Source organism: Sus scrofa, chromosome 3 (genome assembly GCF_054392235.1).
Source record: "Sus scrofa isolate SSC_HxYL_T2T_F1_AM1 chromosome 3, Sscrofa_HxYL_maternal_Yorkshire_Landrace_v2.0, whole genome shotgun sequence".
Classification (NCBI taxonomy): Eukaryota; Metazoa; Chordata; class Mammalia; order Artiodactyla; family Suidae; genus Sus; species Sus scrofa.
This window is the reverse complement of record NC_139385.1, coordinates 7,517,314-7,528,964: the sequence shown is the minus strand read 5'-3', so window position 1 is coordinate 7,528,964 and position 11,651 is coordinate 7,517,314. Positions and strand designations below refer to the sequence as shown.

The window sequence follows — 11,651 nt, the reverse complement described above, 5'->3', positions numbered from 1 at the left end:
GTTTCTTCTTTTTCATGTCTTATTCAAAACATAGTGCCAAGACTGATGTCACGGAGCTTATCCCACATATTTTCTTCTAGAAGTTTATCATTATGGGTCTTACTTTCAATACATTAAGTCAATGTGAGATGATTTTTCTTAAATTATACCTCAGATGATTAATGACATTGAGCATCATTTTCATTTGCTTGTTGGCCATTTGTATAACATGTTTGGGAAAATGTCTGTGCCAGTCCTTTGCCTTTTTTTGGTAGGGGGGAGGGATGGACTTCAAGTGTGGCATATGGAATTTCCCAGGCTAGGGGTTGAACCAGAGCTGCAGATGCTGGCCTATGCTGCAGCCACAGCACTGCCAGATCTGAGCCATGTCTACGACCTACATCAGAGCTCATGGCAATGCCGGATCCTTAACCCACTGAGCGAGGCCAAGGATACACCCCACATCCTCATGGATACTAGTCGAGTTCACTTCTGCTAGGGTCCAAAGGGAACTCCCTTTGACCATTTTTCATTGGGAATAATTAAATTATTGCCATTGTCTTTGAATTGTATGCATTCTTTACATAATCTGGATATTCCTCTCTTTTCATAAAGTTTCCCCTGTGTTTTCTACTAAGGGTTTTATAGTTTTACCTCTTACATTTAGGCTTTCGATACATTTTAACTTATTGGTTGGATGGCATAAGGTAAGGGTCCAACTTCTTTGTTTTGTATGTGGCTTTCTGGTTTTCCTAGCACAATTTATTGAACAAACTGTCCTTTTCCCATTGAATGATCTTGGGTATCCTCGATGATAATTATCTGGACATACATGCGACGTTTTTCTTCTGAGGTCTCTATTCTACTCCATTGCTCTATACATCCATACTTACGGTGGTATCACACTGTTTGGATTCCCGTAACTTTGTAATAAGTTTCAAAATAAGTATGCGGGAGTCTTGTGGTTTTAGTATTTCCGGAATTGTGTTGGCTACTTAGATCCCTTGATTTCCATGTGAATTTTAAGGTAGGTTTTTCTATTTCTGAAAAAAATGCCATTGAGATTTAGACAGTGATTGTATTGACTCTGGAGATCACTTTGGGTAATAACGCAGTCTTAGCAATATTAAGTCTTCTAATCTATGAACACAGGAGATCTTTCCATTTATTTATATCCCTTTAAATTATTTCACCACTTTTGTAGTTTGTGGTGTGCAACTCTTTCACTTCCTTGGATAAGTTCATTCCTAAATATTTCATTCCATTTGATTCCTATGGTAGAATGCAATTGTACCCTTACCTTATACCATACACAAAATTTAGCGGAAAATGTATCAACAACTTAATGTAAGAGCTGAAAGTATAAAAGTCTTAGAAGAAAATATAGAGGGAAGCTTCATAACACTGCACTTGCCATCACTTCTTGGATATGACCCCAAAACCACAGGCAACTAAACTAAAGATACATAAATGGGAATATATCAGAACTTTAAAACTTGGGTTCATTAAATGACAGAATCAACAGAGTGAAAGGCAGCCTGAGGGATGACAGAGAATATTTGTAACTGCTATATAAAATAAAGGGTGAATAGGAGTTCCCGCTGTGGTGCAGCATGATGGGTGGTGTCTCTCTAGGGCCAGGTGGCAGGTTCATAGGTTCAATCCACCCCAAGCACAGTGAGTTAAAGGTTTTGGCCACCCCCAGCTTTGGCATCGATTGCAACTGCAGTTCAGGTCTCTTCCCTGGTCCAGGAACCCCATATTCCTTGGGGTGTCCAAAAAAAAGAGAAAATATGTAAGGGGTTACTATGCAGAATAGATCAAATGATTACAACTATGTAGAGTTATATCTCTTCTCAAGAGGGCAGTGGGATATAACACTGTCCTCTTTCTTTTAGGCCGATGACAGCATTACATAAGTAAGCACCCATTTGTTTAGCTTATGTGGTTTCATTCTGAACTAATCTTATATCATTGCTGACAAGGCCTAGTTGTGTGTGGAGAGAGAGAGGTAGCAGAGGAAAAACCAACTCTCTCTAAGTGGGATTGGGGCACCTAGCAGTTTGTACAACACACTTATGCCTTCAGAAACAGGGCGGGCATCATTTCTGTGAAAATGAAGTCTCCTAGATTGCGGCATGTTTCAAGGCAAACAGAACCTGAGAGCTATGTGGGAAAGAGAGCACCAGCTCATGACGAGCAGCCCGTCCTAGCCCATCATCTTGAGGATGCCAAAAGGGTCTTTCTCAAAGGGAAAATACCTTCTTGTCGAAGAAGGCATGACCTTGCTTGCAACCACTGTGTTATTCTTCTGAAGATGGTGTCTGGGCTGAACAAAACTTTCAGGTGATAGAAGACGCAAGATGGAGAAATGTGCCCATCACCTGGGCATCCCTCAGCCCACCAGACTCCAGGACAGCTCACGGAGATGTCAGATGTCTTTATTTACATGGGATTCATATCAGATTATCTCAGAAAATGAATCTTATCAAGCAATCTATTATTTATTTGTGTAATTTCTTCCCTCTCTTAATTGAATATCCTTAATGTCAGGTGAGATAGTGAGACACGTCTTGGCCCTTTGCTTCTATTAATCCACGCAACAAAGTGTAATTATTTCATGTCATGTTGGTTCCTGGCTTGAATGAGAAATTGCAAACAAAGTGGAGCCCTTGCCCTCCTGAAATGCTCATTCTAATAAAGCAGACAGTGAGTAGAATCTATCATGCAAATCATGGAAATAAAAGTACAAGGTAGAATCAGGGGACACAGAATGAAGATGCTGCTTTACATAGGGCATGTTTGGACAAGGACACTTTTAAAATGAGATCCAAAAGAAATTAGCGGCTAGAACGCTCAAGACTTGACTTTGGTCTTCTCAGTTTCCAGAACTGTGAGAAATGAATAAAGCCACCCAGTCCATGGTATTTTTGTTAGGGCAGCTGGAATGGACTAAGGTAGTTCTCTATAGTGCCTAGCCACCTGAGAGAGGTTAGAATACTGGAAATGTTTGTTCATCACTAACTTTTTGCAGTAGTCATCAGGGATGGGGTCCCTAGAAAAATCTTTGAAATTTACTGAGGACAATTTAAGGAGCTTTTACCATTTGATGCACACTCAGGGCAACCGCACTTTTGGGTTTTGAGTGATCATCTCTCTCCCCAGCACTCTCCTCAGAGCCTTTGCCACATCCTTATTCCGGAGAGTGTATATTAGAGGATTCAGGGTGGGAGTGATGAAGTTGTAGAACACGGAACCCACTTTATCTTGCAATGGAGTGCGCTGGGACCTGGGCCTCATGTAGGAGAAGATGCAGGCGCCAAACCAGAGGGAAACCACAGTGAGGTGAGAGCTACAGGTGGCAAAGGCATTCCTCTTACCCCCAGCTGATTGCATGTGAATGACACTGTGGAGGATGAAGATGTAGGATGCAGAAATCAGGACGATGGGGAGCAGGAGAAGGAGGATGGTGCTGATGTACACGGTGGATTCATACACAGTGATGTCTCCACACACCAACTGCACAACTGCTGGAAACTCACAGTAGAAGTGATGGATGTTCCGGGGCCCACAGAAAGGGAAGTGCATCAAGATCACTGTGTGAATGAGAGCGTTTACTGCTGCGCCCAACCAAGACATAACAGCCATTATCTGTCCCACCATTCTGTTCATGAGAACAGCATAACGCAGTGGGTGACAGATGGCCACATAGCGGTCATAGGACATGAAAGTTAGGAGAAGACACTCAGCTCCACCCAGAGATAAAAAGAGGAAGTCCTGGGTGGCACAGCCCACAAAGGAGATGGACTTGGTGCCAGAGAGGTAGTTGGCTGCCATCTTGGGGATGGTGGTGGAGACATGCATCAGATCCATGAGGGAGAGCTGGCTGAGCAGGACGTACATGGGGGTGTGAAGCCGGGGGTCGGCACAGATGAGGAGGATGGTGAGGGTGTTTCCACTCACCGCAATCAGGAAGACCACCATGGTCAAGGAGAAGAGGAAAGCGTGGGCCGGGGAGTCATCAAAGAGCCCTTCCAGGATGAAGTCAGCCAGAGAGGAGGTCTGATTCCTCTGCCCCATCTCTCCTTTCTCTGCCCTGGGAAATAGGCATTGCGACCAAAGTCGTAATGGAAAGAGTTTCCTCATTAAGGAATAATTATGTAGACACACACATATATGTATATACTCATTGTCTTTTATAAGTATAAATGTGTGTACATGCTTTTCATGTATACTTGAAGTTTTACATGAAAAATATTGTAGGAGTTCCCATCGTGGCTCAGTGGTTAACGAATCCGACTAGGCACCATGAGGTTGTGGGTTCGATCCCTGGCCTTGCTCAGCGGGTTAAGGATCCGGCGTTGCCATGAGCTGTGGTGTAGGTTGCAGACGCAGCTCAATCCCATGTTGCTGTGGCTCTGGCATTGGCTGGTGGCTACAGCTCCAATTGGACCCCTAACCTGGGAACCTCCATATGTTGCAGGAGTGGCCCAAGAAATGGCAAAAAGACAAAAAAAAAAAAGAGAAGAAAAATATTGTAAATATATTTATATGTCAGTCAAGGTTTAACCAGAGGAGCCGAAGCACTGGGACAGGTAGAAAACATGTATGCCCCTTGCCCAGGGAATCCACTGGTCTAACCATGTGCTCACTAACCCTGAAACAAGTGGCCTGAAGTGGAATTATAGAGGTGTTCATGGGAGCCAAGTAGACACATACTAAACCAAACGAGAACGAATGTGATATGCGTCCTGGGTGTAACTGGGAGCCTACCATTTATGGGCCAGGGTGTTTCAACTAGGATTATAACATTTACTCAGCCAGTCTCCCCTTTATCACATTCTCCCAAGAACACTGATCAGAATGCGAGCTTGATCTCTATGACAAAACTGAACTTAGGAAATAAATGGAAAGTGATCCCCAAATAACCAGCTATCCTTCTGTATTTTTCTACAAAAACATTGGTCTAGATCATCTTGCATCCAGGTAATTTTTTTCTTTTTGGTCTTTTTAGGGCCACACCCATGGCATATGGAGTTTCCCAGGCTCGGGGTCAAGCCAGAGCTGTAGGCACTGGCCTACACCAGAGCCACAGCAAAGCCAGATTGGAGCCATGTCTCCAACCTTAACCACTGCTCATGGCAGCACCAGATCCTTAACCCACTGAGCAGGCCAGGGGTTGAACCTGCACCATCATGGATGCTAGTCAGATTCATTTCCACTAAGCCTGAATGGAAACTCTCCAGATAACTTAATTTTTGAGTTGTATGCTTAGAAGTATCATTTGACCAGTAAGAGAGCAGACATGATCCCTACCTTGCTCCACGTGTAAGCAGCCCAGGTCATCCTCTGGGCTGTCACCTCACACGGTCATTTCACACTCAGCTCCCTGTGGACGAAGAGCCCACATTCCCCACACTCCCTCTGTTCACTGCATCCCAGGCAACACTCCACACATTTATCCTTATTCGGGCACCTGTATCCTTCCCCCGCAACACACACACTTCTCTCAGTAGTCTCCATCTTTCCCTGGAAATGTCCATAGCATACATTGATCCATCACCTGAGTCCCATCTCCATTCCTCCCACAGCCAATCTACCTATTCACATCCCATTCTGAGTTGTGTCGCTCAAGGGACTTTTTCCTCTGTCTTCTCAGGCAGCTCCGTCAAGGAGCAACCTGACCTCACCCCTCACTCGAGTGTTGAGGAGCAAGCTGGCAGTGTCAGAGGATGCCCTTGTCCCTAATAAAGGGCTCTGGAATGGCCCAAGCCCCAACAGTGCCTTACCTGGAACCTTCTCTGCAGAGGCTTGTGGGGAGAACAAGCATAGATGTGAAGAGAGAGGGCAGGACAGAGCCCCACTGCCTCACACACTGGCTACTGAACGTCCAAACAGGGCTTTTCTGAGGGCTCACCAGACGTCCTTCCTCACCCTGGCAATCTCTGTTGACTGTGGAGAAGCAGAGGGTCCCACCCAGTCACCATTCTTTCCACTCGTTCTGTCCTGACAGCATTACCAGGAGCAACCGGACATGGAATTCTGGGATGCTCTTGTGTGCAGGTTCAGATTTTGCATTCCCTCAGCATGCCTCAGGACAGATTAACTCATTGAACTTCTTTAGCCTCTAAATGGAGGGCCTTTGAATGATGCTTATGCCTTCTCTGCCTCTAACCATAGATCCAGATGCTTCTCCAACCACAATAGCTTTGAGAGCTTGGACTAGAACTCTTTGCTTTACTGTCCCTGCTTAGGAAGCTCCTTTTAATCTCTGCTTAATCCTCATGAGTCCAGAATCAAATGTAAATCTGTTTGGCATTTTCTGCTGTATTGGGTCACTCAAGGAACCCTCTTCTTAGCTTTAGTCCTCCTTTCCCACTTTGTAAAATGAGAATTGGGCTCTAGCACTGGCTTTTCAAATCAGTCCCTTCCTGACTGCATGGATGTTTCCTCAGTAGGAATGAAAGGTCTCAAATGAGGACAGACTGGGCCTGAGCTGAGCCAATCCTGAAGAAAGAGTGGACTCACTCATGAGAGAAAAAACAGCCACAAACCCAGGGGACCAATGTCAGCCAAGGCAGTTTAGGACACTAAATATATGGCATCGGGGATTCCTATGCAAAGGATACATCCTGAATGTCTTCTGGAAACCATGCTTCAAGATGCCCATTAGACTTGCTGTGTGCATGAGATAAATGTCCCCAAGGGCTTTGCTTGAAGGTTGAATGTAGGCTCAGGGGAGTGAGTGGTTTTGAGGAGGGTGGCTGAGAAGGATACATGGGAGTATCTTCTCCAAGGGCCATTTAACATGGAGAGAAACAATTCTAGATGCCCCAGCTTGATTTTCTATGTTTCTTTTATTCCTCACTTTTAAAAAATGTGTTTTTTTTTTTTATTGAAGTAGAGTGATATGACATGTGTTAGTTTCAGGTGTACAGCAAGGTGATTCAATGTTCTATATATTCTTTTTTTTCAGACTATTTTCCCATATAGGTTGTTATGGAATACTGAGGGTTCCCTGTGCTATGCTATAGGTCCTTCTTTATGATCTATTTTATATGCAGTAGTGTGTATATTCAAATCCCAAATGCCCAAGTTATCCCTGCCCGTCGCCTTTCCCCTTTGGTACCTATAACTTTCTTTTCTGTCTGTGAGTCTATTTCTGTTTTGTATACAAGTTTATTTGTATTATTTTCATTAGACTTCCACATATAAACTATATCATATGATATGTGTCTTTGTCTGGCTTATTTCCCTTAGTCTGCTAATCTCTAGGTCTATTCATGTTCCTGCAAATGGAATTATTTCATTCTTTTGAATGGCTGAGTAATGGTCCACTGTTTAAATATACCACATCTTCTTTTTTTCCACAGCTTCTTTTTTTAATCACTCAATGAATTTTATGACATTTATAGTTGTACAATGATCTTCACAACAGAATTTTATAGCATTTCCATCCCAGACCCCCAGTGCATCCTTCCAACCCCCCACCTGTCTCTTTTGGAAACCATAATTTTTTCAAAGTCTGTGAGTCAGTTTCTGTTCTGCAAAGAAGTTCATTGTGTGCTTTTTTCAGATTCCACACGTAAGTGATAGCATAGGATGTTGGTGTCTCACTGTCTGGCTAACTTCACTTAGCATGATAATTTCCAGGTCCATCCATGTTGCTGCAAATGCTGTTATTTCTTTCCTTTCGATACCACATCTTCTTTATCCATTACCGTTGGTATACATTTAGTTTGCTTCCTTGTCTTGGCTACTGTAAATAGTGCCTCATAGAACATTGCTCTGCATGTGTCTTTTTGATTTATATGACTTTCTCCAGCTATTTTCCCAGGAGTGGGACTGCAGTATCACAGGTTAGCTCTATTTTTAGTTTCTTAAGGAACCTCTGTGTTGTTCTCCATGGTAGTTGTACCAACTTACATTCCCACCAAAAGTGTGGGAGGGTTCCTTTTCTCCACATCCTCACCACCACTTTTTATTTGGAGGTTTTTGGATGGCGTCCTTCCTGACCAGTGTGAGGTTGTACCTCATTGTCGTTTTGATGGGCATTTCTCTAATAATCTGATTAAGATGTTGAGCATCTTTTCATGTGCCTCCTAGACATCTCAATGTCTTCTTTAAAGAAACATCTATTTGGAACTTCTGACAAGGTTTTGATTGAGTTATTTGTTCTTTTCTACTATTGAGCTGTATAAGCTCTTTGTTTCACAAACTACAAGAAGGACACAAGTCTGCTCTAAAGAAAAATTCTAAAATGTAAGTCTAAACAAGTTGATTACCAGCAAAGGGATCCCATTATATTTTATAGGAAAACTCAAGTAAGGAAAGGGACAGCATGGCAGGACAAAACTTATAGATGATCACTGCTCTACTCCAGCATCACAGAAGATTCCTGACGCCTCCCACCAGGAAAGGGCCAGAAGGGAGCTTGGACTCCCAGGCTCTCCAGGCTGCAGTGAGACCCCCCATGGAGGCCCCTACCTGGGGGTGTGCGAGCAGGTCCAGTGGGGAGGTGGGGTTGTCCTCAGCAAGAGCAGTAACCAGGCCCCTCCTGCAGGTGGGTGACTATAGCTCTGCCCCTCCTGGGCCATAAGGAGGCACGCTGCCCCTCCCCCACATGGAGACTCTGGGCTGTCCCCAGAGTTACCAGACCACACCCTTGGTATCTTGAGAGCCACAGGGAAGCAGGGGAGGTGTCCCTGGAGGCCTAGAGGGGAGACCCACTCCCATAGCTCCTCAGAAGTGAGGAGGCCTCCCCTCTTTTGTCCCCACCCTTTTCCAGCCAGGGCAATGTCAGAGGAAGCCACATAAAACAGGAGTTCCAATCAAATCCAGAGCCTGATGGCGAAATAGCCAACATGTTCTGGTTTTCATCAAATAGCTCTCACCATAACAAGAGCCTGGAAGATCTCAAGCCAAACGTAAAGTCACCAACAGACAGGGACAGTGAGCTCACAGGGATGGCAGAATTATCTAAGAAATATTTTAAGGCAACCATCACTCTCATAAAAAGGTGTAATGAGTAATTATGAACATGTTTGAAACAAATGAAAAAAATTTCAGCAAAGAAATAGAGTTTATAGCAGTGAGTTAATAACGATGTCAGGAGAGGACAAGATGGCGGAGGAGTAGGAAGACACGCTCGCCCTCTCCCACAAACATAACAAAAAAAGCACATCTACAGAATAAATGACTCGCACAGAACAGCAACCAATCGCTGGCAGAGGAACCTAAACTCCAATAACGGCAAGAAGTTTGTGACATTATTGGGCAGAATGGGAGAAAAGAGGAGAGTGAGAGAAGGTGAATCCGAGCGGGACGGGGGCTCCCGAAAGGGAACTGCGGAGGAGAAAGGGATCCCGCACCCTGGAAAGTCACCTACCGGGCGAAAGATCAAATGAACCGGAGGAATCTCCAGATGCAGAGAAGAGTGTAGCAGTAAGTTGGAGTACGGAAAAGCCGATCAAGAACCCAACGGACCATCTGAACTACGGGCACAGTCACCAAAAATTGAGACGCCTGGGTGGGGGCTGGGCACGAGTCCTCGCCTCCGCAGGTTAGTCCCCGGGCAAGGGCCAGGGTTCGCCAGGTGGGGCCTGGGCACCGAGACCTCGCCGTCGAAGGTTAGTCCCCGAGAGGGGTCCGGGGGACGCCGGGTGGGGCCTGGGCACCGAGACCTCGCCGCCGAAGGTTAGTCCCCGAGAGGGGGCCGGGGAACGCCTGGGTGGGGGTTGGGCACCGAGACCTCGGCTCCAGAGATTAGTCCCCGGGCTGGGGGGGCGGGGCAGAGCGGAAACTGCTTGGGAGGTCTAGAAACCATTTGACAGGGCAGAGACTGCCTGGGAGACTAGAAAACAAAGCTGTCGCAGAGGAAGGGAACAATACTCTAGGAGCGGGGAAGTGGAAAGCGGCATCAGAGGGAACCTGGGAGAAGAGCCTGGTCTGCGCCCATGCTGGGGAGGGGAGAGAAGAAGGGGTGGGTGCCCATAGAATACCCCCCACGCCACAGCAAGCTTACAGGCCCACTAGCTAGCTGAAAACTGTGCTTCCCAGTGTATCCCCTACCCCCACCCCCGCCACGCCCTACGCTCTCACGGACCTGGGGCTGCCTGCCATCCAGGAGGGCTGGCCTCAACAATTGCCTGAAGCCTACCACCGCAGGGGCTGTCCCTGCACAGGCCTGCTTGCCCTTTGGAGGGGCTACACTTCCGCAGAGCAGCACCAAACAGCACCAGCCCCCGAGAAAAGGCCTGCAGCCTAGAAAAGCTAGAACAAGTTTAGCCAGGCTGTGAATAGATCGACCTAATTCTCGGACGGTTTTTCTGAGTCGGGTTGCCCCGGGGAGGAGCCTCTTCGGTTTCCAACGGCCCTGCTACCCGCCCAATCCCCCAGGGGATGCTCTAGTGGACCAGCTGCATAGGACTGCCAGCTCCAGGCAGGACCCCCTGCAGCCCAGAAAAGCTGCAACAAGCTCAGCCAGACTGTGAAAAGATCCGCCTACATTCTCAGGCTGTCATTCTGAGTTGGGCTACCCTAGGGAAGAGCCTCTCAGGTTCTCAGTGACCCAGATAGCTGCTCCAGCCCCCAGGGGGTGCTGCACTCCTGAGGAGCAGCTGCCCAACACCGCCAACTCCCTGCAAGAACCCCACAGCCTAAAAACACCAGAGCAAGCTCTGCATGACCAAGTGAAATCTGCTACCATCGCGGTGTGGACCTCCCAGTCCTGTCTGCCCTCAGGAAGTCCTCCTTTGCTTCAAAGAAACACTGTTAGCCCCATCAACACTCCAGAAAAGCCACACTGCCTCAAAAAAGATTGACCAACAACGCCAGCCCTCAGGAAATATTCCACGGCAGTGACAAGGCAAACACTGCCCGATCACGGAGAGTACAACTCCCTCAGGAGAAAGAAAACAACAAGCAAGATGAAGAAGCTGAGGAACCACCCCCAGTCAAACCAACAGGAGAACTCACCTAAAACAGTCAACAATGAAACAGATCTCGGCAGTCTGACAGACCTGGAGTTCAAAAGAGAAATACTGAAAATACTGAAGGAATTAAGAGAAGATATGAACAGTAATGCAGATACCCTCAGAAAGGAACTAGAAAATATAAGGAGGAGCCAAGAAAAACTAGAACATTCATTTGCAGAGATGCAAACTGAACTAGGGGCAGTAAAAACCAGAATGAATAATGCAGAAGAACGAATCAGTGATATGGAAGATAGAATAGTGGAAATCACTCAATCTGGTCAACAGACAGAAAACCGAATCAAAAAACTGGAAAGCAGTATAAGAGACCTATGGGATAATATAAAGTGGGCCAATCTACGCATAATAGGAATTCCAGAAGGAGTAGAAAAAGATAAGGGGATGGAAAATATATTTGAAGAAATTATCGATGGAAACTTCCCAAGTCTAAAGGATACTGGATTCAAGATACAAGAAGCACAGAGGGCCCCAAACAAACTGAACCCAAACAGACCCACACCAAGACACATCATAATAAAAATGGCAAAAGTTAGTGATAAAGAGAGGATCCTAAAGGCAGCAAGAGAAAACCAGAATGTTACCTACAAGGGAACCCCCATAAGAATATCAGCTGATTTCTCTACAGAAACACTACAGGCCAGGAGGGAATGGAAAGAGATATTTAAAGTGCTCAAAGGA

At 45.9% G+C, this 11,651-nt stretch overlaps 1 protein-coding gene across 1 annotated transcript; it reads right to left on the bottom strand.

Annotated features, from left to right (window-relative positions):
- Positions 1 to 3,096: 3,096 nt before the first annotated feature.
- On the bottom strand, positions 3,097 to 4,059 carry LOC100524490 (olfactory receptor 2AE1). The gene has a single exon (XM_003124330.3). It carries the CDS (start codon positions 4,057 to 4,059, stop codon positions 3,097 to 3,099), a length of 963 nt encoding a protein of 320 aa, XP_003124378.3.
- Positions 4,060 to 11,651: the final 7,592 nt, after the last annotated feature.